The 23,449-nt window shown below is 47.9% G+C and overlaps 1 protein-coding gene across 5 annotated transcripts in view; it reads left to right on the top strand.

The window, feature by feature from the left end:
* The window catches only part of DLG5 (discs large MAGUK scaffold protein 5), a 233,215-nt gene extending 211,353 nt beyond the window's left edge, over positions 1-21,862 (top strand). For all 5 annotated transcript variants that reach the window (XM_040438900.1, XM_040438901.1, XM_040438897.1 and 2 more), the window contains one exon: positions 20,868-21,862. In XM_040438900.1, the coding sequence (XP_040294834.1) occupies positions 20,868-20,971 (104 nt within the window). In that variant the 3' untranslated portion in view covers positions 20,972-21,862. The remainder of the gene's footprint in view (positions 1-20,867) is intronic.
* The last annotated feature ends 1,587 nt before the right edge of the window (positions 21,863-23,449 follow it).

Raw genomic sequence — 23,449 nt, 5'->3', positions numbered from 1 at the left:
CGTTTGGCGGACTTAGTAGCGGCTGTCCGTGACACCTGTAATCTCCAAGGGGATTCTCCTCTACGCGGGAGTTCCCCCCTTTTTTTGTTTTCTGTCCAAGAAGCCATAGGTTGCCGCATTTTTTCCTATCCATGAGGAATTTCCGCGGTCATACCCAGAACCTGGGACTGGATAATCCTTTTACGACTGAGCAGTGTGGAGGGCTGGTCTTCTCCCCTAGGGTGGATACCCCAGTGTCCAGGATCACGGCCTTCCCTGTCCTTACCGGCTCCTCTCTGCAGGACGTTCTGGACAGGCGCCTAGATTCTCTCTCAAGAGCCATTTATCTCTGGCGGGCACGTTAGGTCAGTGTTCTCCCCAAGTGTGGTTGCAGCGCCACCACCTGAACCTGGCGGAACATGATGCGTCTACTGACACACCGGATTTGGTTCTCCAGGTGTCTCAGTCTTCCAAATTCCTTTGCGAGGCTTCCATGGGCATTGATTCCCTCTTTACCCGCATTGCAGCCCTCTCGGTCATTCTGCACAGAGAGGTTGGGTTAATAGTGTGGGACGCTGACGCTTCTCCAAGTGTCCCCTTACTAACCTCCCCTTTGAGGGTTCCAGCTTTTTTAGGGCTCAGCTGGACGAGTTCTTCTCTACCGCTATCTGGGGGCAAGAACTCTTACATTCCACACCTACGTCCTAACGTCCTTTTCGAACCGGGTCCTCCGGTTCCAGTACCAGTCCTTTCGCTGCCCCGCCGCTGGGGGGGCTACAGGACTCCCGCAGGAACCTCCCCCCTTCAAGCCCCAGCCGTCATGGTGTCCAAGGACGCAGTCGGCCTCCCTGCTACTGTCACGAATGGTGTACAGGAAACAAGACAATGCAATACAATTAATGACTCACTGGATCCACAACTAAGGAACAAAAGGGAGACCCCTACATGAGACCTGCCACTCTCCCTAATTGCTCAGCCTATGCGAACACCCCAAAGGTGGATGGGCGCATATCCACGTACCTCGGCTATCTAATACCTGAAGACCCTACAATAATGAGGGGACACGACCACCGGCTCCCTACACAAGACACGGAGGGAGTCAGGGTCACCTGAAAATCCAGCAGACAGAAAATCACAAATAAAGGAGCAGCACTTATCTTGCAGAGGACTGAGGAATAGAAACAGCATGCACACACACTCCAGGAAGTTGTATAAGCCGCAACCTAATGCATCATGGGGAGGAACTTAAAGGGAAGCAATCAGTCCAACTGCATGACAGCTGAGATAGACTAACGAGATGAGAAACTTAACCAAAACAAAGAAACTCAAGGAGGAGGATCTGGAAAGCTCCTGTCAGAGCTTCTCAGCTGTCTAGTTGTGACAGTACCCCTCCCTCTACAAGTGGACTCCAGACACTCAGGGCCCACCTTCTCAGGATGGGACCTATGGAAAGCCCTGATGAGACGAGTGGCCTTAATGTCCGTCACTGGATCCCACATCCTCTCCTCAGGACCATAACCCTCCCAATGAACGAGGTACTGGAGGGAACCGCGGACAAGACGAGAATCCACAATCCTAGAGACCTGAAATTCAAGATTTCCATCAACCATAATTGGAGGAGGAGGCAAAGGCGAGGGTACAATAGGTTGAACATAAGGTTTCAATAAGGACTTATGAAAAACATTATGGATCTTCCAAGTCTGAGGAAGATCAAGACGGTAGGCAACAGGATTGATGACAGACAGGATCTTGTAAGGCCCAATAAACCTAGGACCCAACTTCCAGGAGGGAACCTTCAATTTGATATTCTTGGTAGACAACCACACCAGATCACCAACATTCAGGTCCGGACCAGGCACACGTCTCTTATCTGCCACACGTTTATATCTCTCACTCATGCTCTTTAGATTATCCTGAATCTTTTGCCAAATAGATGACAAAGACGAGGAGAATCTGTCCTCATCAGGTAAACAAGAAGACCCCTCTCCCGAGAAAGTCCCAAACTGCGGATGAAACCCATATGCACCAAAAAATGGTGACTTATCAGAGGACTCCTGACGACGGTTATTTAAAGCAAACTCAGCAAGGGGCAAAAAAGAACACCAATCCTCCTGATTCTCTGCCACAAAACAGCGCAGATATGTCTCCAGATTCTGATTGACGCGCTCCGTCTGGCCATTCGACTGCGGGTGGAAAGCAGAAGAGAATGACAACCGAACCCCCAAGCGAGAACAGAAAGCCTTCCAGAATCTGGAAACAAACTGCGTGCCCCTATCAGAGACTATGTCTGAAGGAATACCATGCAATTTCACGATATTATCAACAAAAATTTGCGCAAGAGTCTTGGCATTAGGCAGACTAGTTAACGATATAAAATGAGTCATCTTGCTAAAACGGTCAACTACCACCAAAATTACTGTTTTCCCTGAGGAACTCGGTAGATCCGTAATAAAGTCCATGGACAAGTGCATCCAAGGACGAGATGGAATAGATAAAGGAAGTGTCACGGATGGTGTACAGGAAACAAGACAATGCAATACAATTAATGACTCACTGGATCCACAACTAAGGAACAAAAGGGAGACCCCTACATGAGACCTGCCACTCTCCCTAATTGCTCAGCCTATGCGAACACCCCAAAGGTGGATGGGCGCATATCCACGTAGCTCGGCTATCTAATACCTGAAGACCCTACAATAGTGAGGGGACACGACCATCGGCTCCCTACACAAGACACGGAGGGAGTCGGGGTCACCTGAAAATCCAGCAGACAGAAAATCACAAATAAAGGAGCAGCACTTATCTTGCAGAGGACTGAGGAATAGAAACAGCATGCACACACACTCCAGGAAGTTGTATAAGCCGCAACCTAATGCATCATGGGGAGGAACTTAAAGGGAAGCAATCAGTCCAACTGCATGACAGCTGAGATAGACTAACGAGATGAGGAACTTAACCAAAACAAAGAAACTCAAGGAGGAGGATCTGGAAAGCTCCTGTCAGAGCTTCTCAGCTGTCTAGTTGTGACAGCTACTTCCACAGGTTTGGAGGGCTCATGTTCAGGAACGCCTGGGCTCTAAGAATTGTAACGTCGGGTTACAAGATAGTTTGCATCCAGCGTTTCGGGGGATCTGTTCCGTGCCTCGGATCTCTGGATGGCAGTTTCTAACCTTCTGGACCAGGGGTATTATTACCCCAGTTTCTCCAGAGGAACAGGGCACGGTATTCTTTTCAGACCTGTTCATCGTTCCAAGGAAGGAGGGGTCGGTGCGTCCGACCCTGGATCCGAAGCTGCTCAAATTTTTTCCTCCGGATAAGGAGGTTTCAATTGGTATCCCTCCGCTCCGTTATTGTTTCTCTTCTTCAGGGTAATTCCTCGCGTCCGTAGACTTCCAGGACGCCTGTCCGCATGGCCCGATCACAGAATCTCACAACGATTCCTGGGCTTGCCATGCGTGGCCGACTCTATGTATTTTTGTCGCCCTCCCTTTCGGGTTAGCGACTGCCCCTAGGGTCTGTACCATGATCCTAGCGCCTTTGATGGCTCTTCCTCGCACCAAGGACATTTCTTGGCGTCCGGATCACTGTTCAAATTAAACAGCTCGGATGGTTGATCGACTTCCACGATCCTTCTCCTCCCGTCCCTGAAGCTCTCCTTCTGGGGATATTTTTGGATGCCTTGACCGAGAGATTTTTTCTTTCAGACAACTAGGTCTTCTGGATTCAGATGGCGGTGTCGCACCTTCTGCGCTCCCTGTGTCTCTCCTTTCGGGGGTACCTGCGGGTCCTCGGTCTTGTGGTGGCCTCTTCCGAGGCTGTACCATATGTCCAGATTTTTTCTCACACTCTGTCGCCGCGACAGGAAATCTTTCCCTCTGGGACGAGACCTCTCGTGGTCTGTATGCTTACATCTGCAGGTGGCGCGTTCTGTTTTTTTCTACAGAACCTGACGGCGGGAAGATCGTTACTCCCGTTCTTTTCCTGGACCACTGATGCCTGCCTCTGGCTGGGGAGGCGTTCTCCGGTCCCACTCGATTCTGGGGGTTTGGTCGGCGACGGAATAGTTTTCCCTATCAACATCCTTGAGCTGAGAGTGAATTACTTTAGCCATCAAGGTGGGACCGCAGCCGGACAGTGATGCGGGAGATAAAAAATATAAAAATAAAATAAATAAATAAATAAAATTCTGCTGTGGGCAGAGTCGCACGTTCCGGTGTGGCCAGCAGTATTCCTTCCGGGAATAGGCATCTGGGCTGTGGACTTTCTAAGTCGAAACAAGGTGGAGCCAGGCGAGGGTCTCTGCATCCGGGTGTCTGCGATGACGTGCGTGGCAGGTGGTGCCGTCCGGATGTGGATCTGATGTCGTCATAGGTTCAACAACAAGCTCCCAGGTCTCCGGCTCGTGCCCGAGGTCCGAAGGCGTATGGGGTGGACGCGCTGGTGTCTCCGTGGCAAGTCTTCAGCCTCCTCTATGCCTTCCTTCCGCTTCTCTTCTGTCGAGGGGTCTACGCAAGATTGCGGTGGATGGGATTCGACCGTCCTCATCACCCCAGATTGGCCTAACCGCGCATGGTTCTCGGACGTGGCTCGGATGCTGGCGGATGCCCCATGGCTTCTTCCCGACAGGGAGGTTCTACTGTCTCGGGGTCCTCTCTTCCTCCGGAATCTACGGTCTCTTCGCTTAACGGCGTGGCTGTTGAAACCGCCATCCTGAAGAAGAGGGGATTCTCGGATTCGGTGGTTAGAATCATGATCAGGGGAAGCCGGCTTCCTTCCGGATTACTATCGTACCTAGTAGGCCTTCATGACTTTTTGTGAGAACTCGGGGTTCCCTCCCCTCGCTTTTCCATCCCGATGGTGCTGTCTTTTCTTCAGTCCGGACTTGAGATGGGACTGTCGCGGAGTTCCCTGAAAGGTCAGGTTTCGGCGCTGCCGTCCTTTTTCAAGGGTCCCTTGCTCTTATGGGTCCTGTGAAGTTCTTTCTTCAGAGGGTGACACATTCGGTTCCCGTATGTTCCCCTTTTGCCTCCTTGAGATCTCAATTTGGTCCTGCGCGCTCTGCAGACGGCCCCTTTCAAATTTCTGAGAGAGGTCTCCCTGACCTTTCTCACCTGGAGAGTGGTCTTCCTTGTCGCCACATCTCCCATCAGACGGGTGTCGGAGCTGGCCGCTCTTTCCCGCCAGGAGCCCCTTTCTAGTTTTTCTCCAGGATACGGTTGTGTTCCGTCCGGTTCCCTCCTTTTTGCCCAAGGTGGTCTCTTCTTTCCACCTTTAGCAAGGATCTTGTCCTGCCCTCCTTTTGCCCTTCTCCGGCAAACTCCAGGGAACGCGCTCTACACTCCCTGGCTGTCGTCCGGGCCTTGGAAGTGTATCTCTCTACCACTTACGTCCGCAGTTCTGATTCCTCCTTGTGGTTCCTGAGGGACCTCGTAGGGGTCTAGCGGCCTCCAAGGTCACTGTGGCGCGATGGATCCGCTCTGCTGTTGTCGCGCTCGTGTTAGGGTTCCCCTGGCACCAAATGCCGCTCACGCCACTAGGGTGGTGAAGGCTTCCTGGGCAAGGCGCAATCGTGCCTCTGCGTCTAAGCTGAGTAAGGCGGCCACCTGGTCGTCCTTACTTTCCTTTACGAAGTTTTATCAGCTGCATCCCTGATGCTGTCTTTGACCGCAGGGTTTTACAGGCTGTGGTTCCTGTTTGACCGTTGGACGTTCCTCCTGGCGGTGCTGAGATTTTTTCCCACCCCATGGACTTCTTTAGGACGTCCCATGGTCTGTGTCCCCCAATGGAAAAAAGCACGAGAAAAAGAGATTTTTGTGAAACTCACCTGTAAAATCTTTTTCTCGTCTTTTCCATTGGGGGACACAGCTCCCACCCATTCTGTCTGTTGCAGGAGGGGTCTTCAATTCAGTTTTTGCTTATGGTTGGACCTTATGGCTTGGTCCGATGGTTTCCATAATTTTTTCTTGCTCCTTCTCCTACTGCTTGTGCAACGCCTGAGTTCCTTCTGGTGGAGTCGGGGGGTATAGCCCGAGGAGCTCTTTCATTTGCATAGTGTCCCTCCTAATAATAACTCAAGCTATACCCATGGTCTGTGTCCCCCAATGGAAAAGACTAGAAAAAGATTTTACAGGTGAGTTTCCCAAAAATCTCCTTTTTTGGGGACCGTAAAAAGATTAAATCCCTGGAAGCGTTCCGACTCTGGGACAGGTGCGATCACTCCGAGGGACTGAAGGGAATGAATGGTCCGGAAAAAAATCTGACGCCTTTTACGGTAGACTTGGGGGGGGGGGGGGGGGATGCGTGACATGAAAAACCGACTTGCAGGAAAAGTGGAAAACTCTATTTTGTAACCGGAGGAAATGATCTCCAGAACCCATGCGTCATCCATGCTTGCATGCCACGACTCCTGGAAGTCGAGCAAGCGCGCCCCCCCACATGTGGTAAAGCACATGCAGAAGAGGTTTTCGCAGACTGGGGCTTTGAAGGCTTCGGGCGAGAGTGCCAGGCAGGTGACTTCTTGTCCGAGCGGGAGGATGAGTCCCAAAAGGAACGAAAATTTTTGGACCTCGAAGTCGCCAAGGGAGGGCGAGGGCGGTTCTGGGGTAGGATGGAACTTTTTCCTCCCGTGGCATCTGAAATAAGCTCCACCAGGCGTTTTCCAACAGCTTTTCACCCCGCCGTACGGCGGATGGCCACAGAGTTAGCAGCCGCCCTGCTAGATCGGCGAGCCGATTCCAGGGTGACATCACATAGGTACCGGGAAGCCTGGAGAAGCTGAGAGGCAAGAATGGAAACCTCACTTGGAGCAGAATCTGGCAGCAACCGGATAAGCTGCTTCGCCCAGACCACACAGGCTTTGGCAACCCAGGAGGCGGCAAAAGCAGGCTGAACAGCGAAGCCTGCCGCTACAAAAACAGCCTTAGCCAAGGAATCAATCTTCTTGTCAGCGGGATCCGACAAGGAAGCCGCATCAGCCAAGGGAAAGGTGGTGGCCTTGGCCAAACGGGCCACCTGAGGATCAACCAGAGGTGGGACTGACCAGAGGTTCACGGTTTCTGCACTGAAAGGAAACAGAGCATCCGAACCTTTAGACATCTGCAGGTGCTTATCAGGCTGACTCCATTCTTTGGCCAGGAGTGCGTCAAGGTCCGGGTGGTTAGGAAAAACCAACACTGAACGCCTGGAACGGCGAAAGGACACAGGGTCCTGAGAAGAGGAGGGAGTACCCTCCTGCACATTGAGGGTGTCTCTAACCGCCTTAATGAGGTCCTGCATGGCCCCAGAAAAAGTAGAACTCTACTCTGATACAGAATCTGAGTCAGAGGTGTCCCCAGGAGCGGCGGAAGACGAGACTTCGCCTGTCTCAAAGGATAAGCGGGACGCGGCTGAGATCACTCGAGGTATTTTACGGGACCTGGTGTCAGAGCGAGGACGAGCCCCTTCAGCAGCATGGTCCCTCAGAGAGGTAGAGGCTGCCGCAATTTGAGCAGGCAAGCGGTCCAGCGACTGCACCTTGGACCGGGAAAGGCTGGCAAGGTCGCTTATGGCCTGGGACAGTGAGGCGGCCCAATCAGGAGGAACCGCTACTGCAGAGGGGGCCAGGGCATCAGAAGGGGGCATGGGAGCAACGCACTGCGCGCAGAGCGAGTTAGGTTGCGGAGGAAAAGATTTACTGCACTTGGAGCAAGCATAGAAAGTAGGTACCCCAATAGGGACTAGGGCTTTAGGGTCCGTACTAGCAGAGGACATGATGGCAAAAAGAAAATAATTGTATAGCCGGAGAGGCTATCCTACCAGGCCCCAGGTACTGTGCCCCACGATGCAGAAGAAGCAGCGAAGAAGATGCAGGAACAGTATGAATAGCGATCCAGTCTTTGGTAGCAAAATGGAGAATCTTCTCCCACAGCTGAGCTTAGAGAAGAGACCGCCCCTAGCAGAAAAAAACCTGCGCCTAGCTGCGATAGGAGCAGGCCAGGAGGTCCCTCCCAGAGTGAGGAGGAGTCGGGCCGAAGCACGGGAAGAGGGAGGGGGGGCGGAGCCAGGTCGCGGCCTAGCGGGCCGAAAAGCCGGGGGCTAAAGTAGAGAAAACGGCCGGACCGGATCCCCGCAGCAGACCGGAACCTCTGCGACCGGACCGGAGCCCCGGCGGCCGCACAAGTGAGGGAGGGAGAGAAGCGCTACTCCCTCAGACTCAGATAAGAGGGCCCAGCAGGGAAGAAATAAGCCTTGAGATAGAGGAACAGTCTGCCCCCTGATTTAACAGACTTCCCCAGCAAAGGCTCCCTATAAGGGAGAAAATGCAGAATCGGGGCGGGGGGGGGGGGATATGACAGAGCCTATAGCGCCCCTGAGAAGCGGCCCCCCATAAGGGATGGCTCCTTAGGATGAGAAGCAGATAGCCCAGATAGTAGGAGCCAACACTTTTTTACTTCTAGTGTCAGCCTCTAAGTGGCAGCTGGGCATATACCCATGGTGCTGTGTCCCCCAATGCATTCAAGAGAAAACTGGATTTATTCTTACCAGAAAATCCTTTTCTCTTCCTCTCATTGGGGGATACAGGCAAGACCATGGTTATAACTGCTGCCACTAGCAGATGGACACGAAGTAAAAAATAGTGTTAGCTTCTCCTACCAACTATTCCCTTCCTACAGGGACTAAGCTAAGCTGTTTGTACAAGAGTAGTAGAAGAAGCATAGTAGGGAACTAACTAACCATGTAAGGACAAAGAACAGAAAATTCCTAACTGTAAAAGACCAAAAAATGATAAACCAAATATCTGGATGGGTGCTATGTTCTCAAATATCCAGTAGCACAGTAACAAACCACCCAAGAAGCCCCTACTGCTACAATACAAGTGGCAATGATCTGGAAGTAATATTCCCTACCTTTGTAACAGTAAGCCTCTGAGAGCATCAAACAAATCCAATAAGAGATGGTGACTTTGGACACAGTCAGTCCTTTCCTAGGGCTGTTAAGAATCACAAACAGAGAATCTGACTTCCGAGAGGGATGTCAGAGAGGGATATGCTGTATGGATTGTCTGAACCACATTTACCATGTGAAGAGCCCCCTCCTGAGCATGAGATGCGGAGGGGTAGAACAACGACAAAACAATGTCTTCGTTGAGATAGAAGGTAGAAACCACCTTGGTAAAGAAGGATGGTACTGACCAAATGGCTACCTTATCTTGATGAACTACTAAAAGGCGGGATTTACAGGAAGGCATCATAAGCTCTGTAACCCTGCAAATGTAAGTAATCACCACCGAAAAGCCATCCTTGTAGCAAAGAAAATGAATACAGACATATTGCAAAGGCTCAAAGGATGAAAATTGAAGAGGAATCCGTAGACTGTGTAAAGTTACAGAGCGGTGTCGCCAAATGCTGATGCTCATGGTGCATAAATTCGCTAATGCTCTACTGATTCAGTAAGTGCAGAGTTTCAAACCTTCTCTGGCATTAACATCAGCCCAAAAACAGGTACTGGGAGCATCATGGCATGAGTTCCCATGGCCAAGGAGCTGCATGCAAGCCATACATCACCAAGCGCAATGCCAATTGTCAGATGGAGTGATGTAAAACATGCCACAAATGGACTCTGGAGTAATGTTACGTGTTCTGTGTAATGATGAATCAGGCTTCTCTATCTGGCAGTCTGATGGCCGAGTTCAGATTTTGTGAATGCCATAAGGATATTACTTGCCTGACTGCATTGTGCTAACTGTGAAGTTTGGTGGAGGAGGGATAATACTGTAGGGTTATTTTTCAGAAGATGGCCTTGGTCGTTTTAGTTCCATTTGAAGGGAAATCTTAATCCTTCAGCATACCAAGACACCACATTTATGGGAACAGTTTGGGGAAAGCAAGGTCCATAAGGGCATGGTTGGGTGTGGAGGAAATTGTCTTGCCCGCACAGAGCCCTGACCTCAAGACCATCAAACGCATTTGGGATGAACTAGAACAAGGATTGCAGGCCAGGCCCTCTCGACCAACATCAGTGTCTAACTTGACACACTCCAAAGTGTTGTAGAAAGCCTTTCCAGTAGAGTGGAAGGCGTTTTTGCAGCACAATGAGGACCATCTCCATATTAATGCCCATGGATTTAGAATAGAATGTCCTAAAAGCTCCTGTAGAAGTAATGTCTAGGTGTCCCAATACTTTAATCCATAAGGTGTATATCCGAGTGAGGCTCCATCGGCGCGGAGGTGAAATAGATGACCCATGGGAGACAGTGTGAGGGCAAGAACAGGCCATTGTGGCTGTCTTTTTGTGGCCCCAAATTTTCTTTTTTCTGCATACATTTGACCTAAAACTACATCATTCACACACATCCTAAAAGTAGTGATTTATTTATTGAGGGAAATGTTTGTTTGGTTACTTTTATAAAATAGTAACATAGTTTATAAGGCCATCTAGTTCAGCCTGTTATCCTGCAAGTTGATCCATAGGATGGCAAAAAAAACTGTGAGGTAGAAGCCAATTTTCCCCACTGTAGCGGAAAAAAATCCTTCCCGATTCCGATCAGGCAATCAGAATAATTCCCTGGATTAACGACCCCTCTCTAATAGCTATAGTTTGTAATATTATTACACTCCAGAAATACATCCAGGCCCTTCTTGAACTCTTTTAGTGAACTCGCCATCACCACCTCCTCAGGCAGAGAGTTCCATAGTCTCACTGCTCTTACTGTAAAGAATCCTCCTCTATGTTTGTGTACAAACCTTCTTTCCTACATATGCAGAGGATGTCCCCATGTCACAGTCACAGTCCTGGGGATAAATAGATGATGGGAGAGATCTCTATGCTGACCCCTGATATATTTATACATCGTTATTAGATCTTCCCTGAGTTATTAGATCTGAGTTTTTTCTAAAGTGAATAACCCTAATTTTGATTATCTTTCAAGGTACTGTAGTCCACCCATTCCAGTTATTACTTTAGTTTCCCTCCTCTGAACCCTCTCCAGCTCTGCTATCTCTGCCTTGTTCATAGGAGCCCAGGACTGTACACAGTACTCCATGTGTGGTCTGACTAGTGATTTGTAAAGGGGCAGGAATATGTTCTTATCACAGGCATCTATGCCCCTTTTGATGCAACCCATTATCTTATTGGCCTTGGCAGCAGCTGCCTGACACTGGTTTCTACAGCTTAGTTTGCTGTTCAATAAAATTCCTAGGTCCTTTTCCCAGTCAGTGTTACCCAGTGTTTTACCATATAGTAAGTACGGGTGACTTGCATTATTCCTTCCCATGTGCATAACCTTGCATTTGTCAGTGTTAAACCTCATCTGCCATGTCTCTGCCCAAGCCTCCAATCTATCCAGATCCCTTTGTAGCAGTATACTGTCCTCTTCCGTGTTAATTACTTTACACAGTTTAGTGTCATCTGCAAAAATTTATATTTTACTGTGCAAGCCTTCTACAAGATCATTAATAAATATATTGAAGAGAATAGGGCCCAATACTGACCCCTGAGGTACTCCGCTAGTGACAGTGACCCAATCTGAGTGTGTACTGTTAATAACCTCTGTTGAGCCAGTTACCCACATACATACATTTTCTCCCAGTCCGAGCATTCTCATTTTATATACTAACCTTGTATGTGGTACAGTGTCAAATGCTTTAGAGAAGTCCAGATATACGACATCTACTTTTATTACTTGCGTGAAAATATAATGTAGTTTTAGGTCAAATTATTGCAGAAATATAAAAAATTCTAACGGGTTCATAAACGTTCAAGCACCACTCTTTGTGCTCTGAGTCCAAGCGAGCAGCATTGAATATAAAGGATGTGCACCACAATATCTCAACAATTGCTTTAATAGTCTGAGAGGGGTAATGCACCATTTTAGACAAGCAACACACCTATACTGGTTCAGCTAGGCTGATGGACAAGGGTAATTGACATTAGATGGATAGTGTTGAGCGAACTTGCGATTTACACGTCTCTGGCCAGAATAGACTTCTATTATGACGGAATGCCTCTTTATAGGCTTCCGTGGTGCATCCAGTCATAGAATTCTGTTATGGTCTGTGGTAACGGAATCCATTAAGGAGTTCTTAGATAACCTGAACGCCGATCTTGCATATCGCAAGTACCCAAACAGGTAGAGTAGAGGAGTTCAGACTGACCATACTGAAACTTCAAATGTCAAGAACAAGCAAGATGTCACATGGAGACCCAAGAGCTAACACTCACTGGAAAAGCTGACCGAAAAAGACCTAGGCCGAATGGAAAGCGTAGTCAGGTGGCATGCAAGGGGAGATCTTAGCCAGTCTGTTTTAGAGGAGGTCCCCCAAGACAAGCTGGGCTGAAGTTGGCCAGAACAAAGGGGCTGGCAAAGAGTCTATAAGATGATCTTGCCTCTGTCCCCCAATGCCACAGATTATGCGAATTTAGAACTTCTTTCCCTAAATATCATTAAAATTTTGAATTTCTTTCTTTAGGTTTGTGTAGAAACCGCATCATAAGATAATATTCAAAAAGTATTTTCAAAATGGCAACAGGTTTGTCCAAGCACTGTATAAGCCCATATCAAATATGCATTGCTGCTGTTATTGATGGCACAGACAGTTTATATTTAAACTTTTATATATCTTTTAAAGCGAATGGTGCAATTTTTACATGGCTGACACTGATACATCGCCGGCCTCTATGCTGCACAGCGCGGCTTGCGATGTATCAGTTACAGTAAGCAGGGTGGGAGGAGGGGCTGGAGGCGGGCAACTGCTGTTGCACTCGCAGCGGCGCCCGATGCAGTCAGTGTACACTGGGCCCGCTCACAGCAGTCTTTATATGTAAAGTCTATTTAATGCTCAAGCAGTGGCTCCCTCTTTGTTAAACTACCGTAATCGTCTGTAGTAGTACTCACTAGCTCACTCAAAGCAGCCATCAGGCCGGCAGCGTAACGTCACTCACTCGGTCATGCTCCTCCCACTTGAGTAATGAAGCTGTCAGGAGTGTGACTGAGTGAGTGAGTGACGTTACGCTGCCGGCCTGACCGCTGCTTTGAGTGAGCTAGTGAGTACTACTACAGACTATTACCGTAGTTTAACAAAGAGACACTGCTTGAGCATTAAATAAATAAACTTTACATATAAAGACTGCTGTGAGCGGGGCCCGGTGTAATGGGGTCACTATTCACACAGGGACATGAGGGGACACAATAATGTAATACTGTGACCACACATCCCCCATAGCGGTGTCATCTACACACACCCCCCCTATAACAGTGTCATCTACCCATCCCCGATAGCAGTGCGTCATTCACAGATATCCCCCATAACAGTGCATCATCCACAGATATCCCCATATCAGTGCGTCATCCACAGATCCCCCATATCAGTGCGTCATCCACAGATCCCCCATATCAGTGCGTCATCCACGGATTCCCCATAACAGTGCGTCATCCACAGATCGCCCCCATAACAGTGCGTCATCCACAGATCGCCCCCATAACAGTGCGTCATCCACAGATCGCCCCCATAACAGTGCGTCATCCACAGATCGCCCCCATAACAGTGCGTCATCCACAGATCGCCCCCATAACAGTGCGTCATCCACAGATCGCCCCCATAACAGTGCGTCATCCACTGATCGCCCCCATAACAGTGCGTCATCCACAGATCGCCCCCATAACAGTGCGTCATCCACAGATCGCCCCCATAAACAGTGCGAGTCATCCACAGATCGCCCCCATAACAGTGCGTCATCCACAGATCGCCCCCATAACAGTGCGTCATCCACAGATCGCCCCCATAACAGTGCGTCATCCACAGATCGCCTTCATAACAGTGCGTCATCCACAGATCGCCCCCATAACATTGTCATCTGCAGGGGATCTACAGACCAACATTAGTTCAAAACCCACCAAAAGCACACCTTTTTGGTTCAATTCTTTTTTCTTTCTTATTTTCCTCCTCAAAAACCTAGGTGCGTCTTATCAGGTGCGTCTTATAAAGAGACACATACGGTATACACTCACCTAAAGAATTATTAGGAACACCTGTTCTATTTCTCATTAATGCAATTATCTAGCCAACCAATCACATGGCAGTTGCTTCAATGCATTTAGGGGTGTGGTCCTGGTCAAGACAATCTCCTGAACTCCAAACTGAATGTCAGAATGGGAAAGAAAGGTGATTTAAGCAATTTTGAGCGTGGCATGGTTGTTGGAGCCAGACCGGCCGGTCTGAGTATTTCACAATCTGCTCAGTTACTGGGATTTTCACGCACAACCATTTCTAGGGTTTACAAAGAATGGTGTGAAAAGGGAAAAACATCCAGTATGCGGCAGTCCTGTGGGCAAAAATGCCTTGTGGATGCTAGAGGTCAGAGGAGAATGGGCCGACTGATTCAAGCTGATAGAAGAGCAACGTTGACTGAAATAACCACTCATTACAACCGAGGTATGCAGCAAAGCATTTGTGAAGCCACAACACGCACAACCTTGAGGCGGATGGGCTACAACAGCAGAAGACCCCACGGGGTACCACTCATCTCCACTACAAATAGGAAAAAGAGGCTACAATTTGCACGAGCTCACCAAAATTGGACTGTTGAAGACTGGAAAAATGTTGCCTGGTCTGATGAGTCTCGATTTCTGTTGAGACATTCAAATGGTAGAGTCCGAATTTGGCGTAAACAGAATGAGAACATGTATCCATCCTCTGATGGCTACTTCCAGCAGGATAATGCACCATGTCACAAAGCTCGAATCATTTCAAATTGGTTTCTTGAACATGACAATGAGTTCACTGTACTAAAATGTCCCCCACAGTCACCAGATCTCAACCCAATAGAGCATCTTTGGGATGTGGTGGAACGGGAGCTTCGTGCCCTGGATGTGCATCCCTCAAATCTCCATCAACTGCAAGATGCTATCCTATCAATATGGGCCAACATTTCTAAAGAATGCTATCAGCACCTTGTTGAATCAATGCCTTGTAGAATTAAGGCAGTTCTGAAGGCAAAAAGGGGTCCAACACCGTATTAGTATGGTGTTCCTAATAATTCTTTAGGTGAGTGTATATTGTGGGGATTCGGCAGGGTGAGCGGATGCAGTACAGAGGCACAAAAACGTCAGTGTTTATTCACACTTGACAGGTATCAGAAAAAACAGCTTCACTTTTGTTTTAAGTCCTGGTGTTCAGTTCACACCGTATTGCAGGTACCTTGTGTACTGGTCGTCCTGGTGTGTGTTCACACCTTGCCACAGATCCGCTCGAAGGGTTCAAGTCCTTAACAAAGTCGACCTGTCCTGCCAGACAGGTTTCAAATATCCACACAGGTACAAACAACTTAACACTGACCTATCCCACACTCTAGCTGCTTTTAATGAGAGTTGGGCGTCCTTAAAGCCCGGACCGGCAAGCGAAATCCGGCCCGGTGCTTGGCCTGACTTTGCTGCAATCAGTCTCTGCAGCATATGCTGGGAGGAAAATACCTCCCATCTACTAACAGACCCTTCACTGTGTCACATATCCTCCTCCTTTGTTCAACCTTGAGGGGATGAACACTCGCCAAGCAGTGCACCCAGGACAGGGCATCCGCATTTCCCTGTAACCGGCCTGCTCTATGTTCCAATGTGAACGTGAAGTTCTGTAGAAACAAGAACCATCTGGTGACCTGGGCATTCTTCTCTTTGGCCCGGTGGTGACAGGCCATGGCCAACTCCATATCGCCTCTATCTTATTCTTCTGGGGGTTTTATGACTCTGCGTCCAATGACATACCCTAAGTATCGTGCCTCCTCTGAGATGACTTGTTGCTGAGCCTCGGGCACTCGGTACGGCTTTAACCGGACTTTCGCCTGGGGCTCTGTGACAATATTATGTCGTATTAAGGAAGTACGTCCAGGGAGCTCCGAGAACACATCCGTGTCCTGACTAATGAACTCCCTGGCCTCCTGAGCCTGCTTAGAGGAAAGGCTGTAAGACACATACCGTGGCAGCCTCTTCCCCTGCAACAGACAGAGGTGCCAGAACCCCTTCTCCTAGATAAACAGGATGCGGGTTGTTCTCAACACAACTCTCCCTATCCTTCCAAGGCTTCAGTAAGTTGACATGGTAGACCTACTCCGGCTTCCACCGACCTGGCTGGTGTACGTTGTAAGTTACGTTGCCTACTTTCTCCAGTATCTTATAGGGCCCCTGCTACATAGCAAGGAACTTTCTGTCCACAGGTGGCACAAAAACCAAGACCCGATCTCCCAGGCTAAAGTTCAGGACCTGAGCCGCTCGATTATAGACCTGACTCTGGGCTCGCTGAGCTGCCTTCATATGCTCCCTTACTATCCCATTCAGTGGGGTTGTCTCCCCCCTCATCCACCAGAGTGGCTGTCACCCCTACCGCGGGCCCTGCTGCCTTGGTTTCCCAGGGTTCTAGCACCCCGACTGAGCCAGGCCTCTCCACTGGAGCTTTCCCTATCTCTCCGCGGTCAGTAGGTATAACAGCTGGCCACGGGGCTGGGAACGGAAAGTCTCTTCCTAGTATCAACTCATAGTGCAGGCTCGTGGCCACTGCCACCTCATGGATCCACCTGCCGGCACACGTGTTTAGAGACACCGGAGCGGTGGGGTAGTCTTTTAAATCTCCATTAACGCTGAATACGCTGACTTTCCGGCCAGTAAACTCAGTGGGTCGCACCAGAGTAGCCCTCACAAGGGTCACCAGACTCCCTAAGTCCAGCAGAGCCACCGCGGGAGTGACTCCTACCTTCACCTGACACAAATATTTGTTACCGAGAGTCTCTGGAGTGTCTGATGCACATACCCTTCTGGCATAGAGTGACTGTCGGTACCCAAAGTTTGTGTCTATGGGCTCAACCAGGTGGGGGCAGGCGGCCCTAACATGGCCGGGCTCATGACACTTCCAGCATATTTTCGGGCCCAGATCTCCAAAGGGCACATCCCAAGCGGTCTTTCTCAGCATTGACCGCCGGGTCTGGGGTGGGGATTTTTTGGGCATTATTGCCCCCTTCCCTAGAGCCCCCTCCTGGATTTCCTTGGTAGCCCCATACCGCTCTACCAGTTCCACCATCTCAAGGGCGCTAGCAGGGGATGCCTGCCCGACCCAGTGCTGTAGGGGCAGTGGCAATGCCCTCCAGAACCTGTCAGCCGCAACACGGTCCAGCATGGCAGTGAGATTCAGTACCTCGGGCTGTAGCCATTTCTGCAATAGGTGAACCAAGTCATAATACTGTAACCTCGCTGGCCTGGCCGGCTCAAACTCCCACCGATGCACCCGCTGGGCCCGAACCAACATATTCACCCCCAGTCGCTCCAGGATCTCACCCTTGACTTTGTTGTAGTCCGCCGCTTGCTCGGCCAACAAATCAAAGTAGATCTGTTGGGGCCCGGATGTTAGGAACGGAGCAATAGCCTCAGCCCACTGGTCTCTGGGTAGACCCTCCCTCTCGGCCACCTTCTCGAACACCGCCAGGTAGGTCTCGACGTCATCTGTTGGAGCCATTTTGGGGAATTTGTGCGGACTGCTTCCCGGACATCATGGACCCCCCTCGATTCTCCTGTCTTCTGTAAGGCCATCACGTGTTGCAGTAGCAACTGGTTTGTTTCTTGCGGTTGCTGATTAGCCTCCTGTTGGTGCTGGTTCATTTCTTTCTGTCACTGATTAGCCTCTCGCAGTTGCTGGTTAGCCTCCAAGAGGGCTTTCACTACAGCCTCCATCTTGTCTAGTGACACTGGTTGCAATTTAGCGGGCTTAATCCAGGATATAAAACAGTGCCTGGAAAAAATGCCTCACTTCGTATGCCCGCTCCAAGACACCAATTGTGGGAATTCGCTCTGGTAGGCAGGGTGAGCGGATGCAGTACAAACTTCAGTGTTTATTCACACTAGGCAGGTATCACAAAACAGAAAAAACAACTTCACCTTTGTTTTAAGGCTACTTTCACGCTGGCGTTTTGGCTTTCCGTTTGTGAGATCCGTTCAGAATGCATCAGTTTGCCTCCGTTCAGTCTCCATTCCGCTTTGGAGGCGGACACCAAAACACTGAAACTGAGCCAAACGGATCAGTTTTGACACACAATGTAAGTTAATGGGGAAGAATCTGTTTTCTATGACACAATCTGGCACAATAGAAAATGGATCCGTCCTCCATTGACTTTCAATGGTGTTCAAGACAGATCCGTCTTGGCTATGTTAAAGATAATACAAACTGATCTGTTCTAAACGGATGCAGACGGTTGTATTATCTGAACGGATCCGTCTGTGCAGATCCATGACGGATCCGCCTCAAACGCGAGGGTGAAAGTAGCCTAAGTCCTGATGCTCAGTTCACACCATGCTGAGGGTACCACGTATATAGATCAAGCCCTGGTGTTCAGTTCACAACGTGTTGCAGGTACCGCATGTACTGGTCAAGTCCTGGCCACACCTTGCCACAGATCCACTTAAGGCTTATTTCACATGACCGTTACACCCCCCCCCCCCCTTTACGGGCCGTTTTTTTACATTCCATATACGGTCTATATATACGGAACCATTCATTTTACTGGTTCCGCAAAAAAACAAACGTAATGTACTCCGTATGCATTCCGTTTTCGTATTTCTGTTTTTCTGTTTAGTTGAAAGATAGAACATGTCCTATTATTGCCAGCAAATCACGTTCCCATGGCTCCATTCAAGGTCAATGGTCTGCAAAAAAAACTGGAACACATATGGAAATTGCATCCGTATGTCTTCTGTATCCGTTTTTGTTTTTGCGAAACCATCTATTGAAAATTTTATGGCCAGCACAATTTTTTTCTATGTAATTACTGTACAGTATACTGTATATGCCATACGGAAAAACGGAACAGAAACGGAAACACAACGAAAGCAAAAACGTAACAACGGATCCGTGAAAAACGGACCGCAAAACACTGAAAAAGCCATACGGTCGTGTGAAAGAGGCCTAAAGGGTTCAAGTCCTGAACAAAGTCGACCTGTCCTCCCAGACAGGTTGCAAACATCCACACAGGTACAAACAACTTAACACCAACCTATCCCACACTCTAGCTGCTTTTAATGAGAGTTGGGCGTCCGCAAAGCCCGGACCGGCAAGTGAAATTCGGCCCGGTGCTTGACCTCACCTTGCTGCAATCAGTCTCTCCCATCTACTAACAGACCCTTCACTGTTTCACTATATATATATATATATATATATATATATATATATATATATATGTATGTGTGTGTGTGTATATGTATGTGTGATATATTATAATATATAATATATATATATATATATATATATATAAAATATTGTGGGGGGTTAGCTCTTCTCCGGGGGTCATTCTCACAGGTTACTTCACCAGACACGGATATAATGTCCAAACAGTGCATTTATTGTGCAACACCAGCAACAACAAAATGACAAAATAATAAACACTTGCCCGGCTAGGCTCTAACTAACACAGAGTTTCCTGACTCACCTAAGTTACAGTTCACACCCTGTAAACTCGTGCGGCTTTGTCAGCCAATGGTCCCACAGCCTCCTGGCTGTACAGAGCACAGTATTCCCACTGTCTTAGTTCACTGTTTCTTGTAGAGGGATTGGGGGCTCAGTAGTCTGCCCTGACTATGGCCCTGGCGACCCTCCCAGGGGGTCGCTGCGTCCCCCCAACTCCAGGCTATCTCCCAGCCTTGTGGTCCCTCAGCTTGCCCAGCTGAGACCACCCAGACAGAGCCTCCAGGCCTCTGTCTACAGGTCACACACTTCCCCCCTTTTCTGACACCCTGGAGGTGCTTTATGCCAGACTGACTACATCCAGCTGGTCTCACCTGTGGTGGAATAGGGGCATGGACCGCACTATCCACCCCTTCCTTGCCTCCAACCTGAGTGAGACCTGTCACTGTCTCACAATATATAAAATAAATTATATAACTATATTTTGTATGAAAGAAAAAGGGGGAGATGTTTGTATGGGTGTGTATGTAGTCTTCTATACCATTGCTAATACTATTAATAACTATTGCTATAATATATTTTTTTTCTGTATTTCTCTTTTTATGACTTATTTATCTTTTACTTTTTATTTATTTATTTAAGGGCAGGAAGAGGTTAATTCATATCCTGCAGGCTCACAGTAAATTTTATAGCCTGCAGGGGGCGCTCTTACATCAAAAAGAGTGCTCCCCACTGGCTTTTACGTTGTACACTGCAATGTATCAGGTTGCTACAAGGATGCCAGCAGCGAGACGGCTTCTTTTGGTCCCGGCGCAGTCTCATCGATCTGGAGGACTACGGGGCGCCAGCAGATTGCAATGTAACCAAGTGCTTTTATACATTGGGTTACAGAGAAGAGCCTACCGCCACAACGCATAAAGTCGTGCGGCGGTAGGCAAGAGGTTAATGCCAATTTCTGCGTACAAATGTGCGACCATAAGATTGTCAAAAACACATTGTGTGAGCAACCCTAAAGTACTGCTTCCCACAATTGCTGCTCAGAGTGCCAATGGACTGGCAGCTGGTTTCTATTGACCATGGCTTCTAAGGGGTTTAGTGACCAGAGATCTCCGATAAGTGCCCTGATGCCCAAGGATTTAGCTACATCCTTGGGGCAATTTAGTGCCTAGTGCTACAATCTAATGTAAAAACAGTATTCTGTGTTGTCTCCCTGCTGTTACTAAGGCGAAATATGACAGTTCCAACCACCTCCTGCACCAAAGCGCTCAGCTGTTTCCCCAGGAGGGGTTGGGACAGTGGCTCATCTTGCCTTAGTAACAGCAAGATAAGACAACCTCTTTAAGGGTTTAAAGTAAGTTTTGTTACTAATATATATATATATATATATATATATATATATATATACTGATTGACATTCCTGTGCTGATATTTGTGCTGCATATGGTTTAACTTTCCTTTTTTTTTCGCATTTTATTCCAGCTGTAATTCAAGGGGGTGCACTGATCAACATTTGCACTCAGATCCTGGCAATTGTGGATCAAGAACAGAACAAAGCCTTGTGGATCCCAGCTGGTGCCTTCTGAAGCTCCGCATGCTACTCCTTCATATCACAGTGAAGTAAAAGGCAATGACCCTGTTTGTACTTCACTGAAATTTGAGTTGAGAACCACTGCTCATGGTGTGGATCTATTACATTATTATATGGGCACAGCATCAACAATAAGTTCTACCAGAGCACCAATTAATGGAAAACCAGATGAAAGATTGGATATAAGTAGCTTTGATCATCTTGTCTTGCTTGTATAAGATGTTCCATAGAGAAACCAGAATTGAAAAATTACAACAAGCAGTCCGGTAACAGAGTCACGGGCAAACTCTTCAGGACCGTGGAAAATTTATGGAAAATCAATGACTAATGAGTTAGCCAAATGGTGGTGGACATTATTTTCAAGTGCTCAGTTAATCTTTAGTGTATACAGATCAACCTGAGAGCCTTTATTCTTCTTTCATAACACACTAATTATAGGTACTTGACCAGGGGTTTCAACATAAAGAGCTGTTTCTCACCAATGTACTATGTAAACTTTTGCTTGGGCCCTGTAGTATAAACAGTCTTACCACCCTTTACTGCTAGAGGTGACTAGCAGTGATTTGCTTCGGCTGATACTTGAATTAGGGGCACCGTGGCACGCTCCAGATTTGTTTCTGTAGACCAGTTTAAGTGACACTACAAGTAACTGCACTTTTTTTATTTTTTTTTTTTTAATCTTTCTTGAAACATGCCAGTTGTTAAATCTTTGATAAGTAAACCAGAATATACCCCAAATTTCTACTCAAGAACACTTCATACAATTTATGTGGACAGATATTGTGAAGATTGTACAATGTATCATCAATGCCTCTTGGCACTGTATGCAATACATTTCTTTAGTAAGGTGTTAATGTGGCTTTACACACAAAGCTGTTAACATAGATAGGCCTCATGCACACGGCCGTGTTCCGCGGCCGAGAGCGGTCCGTGGTAACCCGGCCGGGATTTATTCTGACAGCAGGAGAGCACACGGCGTCATTGGTTGCTATGACGCTGTGCGCTTCATGCCGCCGCTGCTGTACAGTGATACACTCGTATAGATCATACGAGTGTATCACTGTACAGCAGCGGCGGCATGAAGCGCACGGCGTCATAGCAACCAATGACGCCGTGCGCTCCTGCTGTCAGAAGGAATCCCGGCCGGGTTACCACGGACCACTCTCGGCCGCGGATCACGGCCGTGTGCATGAGGCCTTAAGCTGAACATTCCGATTAACATTCTTCCTTACCATAAAAATAAGCAAATTAAAAATGTAATTTATTATCAGGGTATCTTCCTTTCTGAACTCCAGCAATACAAACCACTGTGCTTTGCTGCAACCGAATGAAAAGCTCCAGCAGCAGACAGAACGCTGTGCTGTGGCCCCTAGTCAGGCAGGGCCTCTCCATACATATGTGCAACCTAAGCAGCTTCATTGGGACCAAGTACCTGTAGTGAGGGCCCACTACTACATCAAAAACACCTTCCTTCTGTCTATTAAATTGCATGTAAGATACTGAGCTATTGAATTTCATAGCTCACAATTATTTATGGATTCATAGAGCGACATAAGGGAATGCTCTCTGAGCTTTGGAGAGCACGGGCCCAAATATTGTTCTTGTGCAGAGGTCCTATGCTATTTGTGTTTGCCCTTCCTTCTAGGCATCTGAATGCAGCAACAGGCTGCATTGGGCTGCTCTTAGGCTAAATACACACGATCAGGATTGTGTGCAGATTTGCATGTGGAAAATCTGCACCGGAGGTCATGTACATTGTATTCTGTGAGAATTAGAAATTCTCATGTACACAATGCAGATTTTCTTTTTGTGCTGATTATGACCTGCGATGCAAATTTTAATATTCTATTTTTTCTGACCAGATTTTCTCCATTCACTTCAATGGGGAGAGTAAAATCCACACCAAATCTGCATGCAAATCCGCACCAATTCTCCGCACATAAATCCTGATCGTGTGCATTTACCTTTATTGTATTTAATAAGAGCTTTGCAGCAAAGACTTCATGCTGGCTATAGATGCCTAATAATCTGAAGCTCTGATACCTGATTATCATTGGGCTCCCTTGGAATTTTTTAAATCGTTAAATCTGCTGCTGGAGCTTTACTGTCAGTTGCTGGAATATGCAGCACATGTGGATGTACTGCTGAAGATTAGAAAGGAGAAGAACTCTAAATTGACACCCTCTTACCATGTTGAGCATCAGAATTTTTTCCAGCCAAAATAGAACATAGAATTACATTGGTTTTTTCCATACCTGCTGTAGCTATGTCTATAACCTGTGGTTATCTGTCAGATAGTCAGAAATTGTTGTGTGTAATCCCACTTTTAGATGTTGTGAACCGCAAATTATGCTCTGATGAAAATATTTTGACCTCATTGGGCGGCCAAGAATGCTGAAATCATCGAAAGGCTTTGTTCAAGTATGTGATGACTTAAGAGTAGGAATTTTTTAGAATTCTGTTTTAACAAAGG

Source organism: Bufo bufo, chromosome 6 (assembly GCF_905171765.1).
Source record: "Bufo bufo chromosome 6, aBufBuf1.1, whole genome shotgun sequence".
Taxonomy (NCBI): domain Eukaryota; kingdom Metazoa; phylum Chordata; class Amphibia; order Anura; family Bufonidae; genus Bufo; species Bufo bufo.
This window is presented reverse-complemented; position numbering and strand designations above follow the sequence as displayed.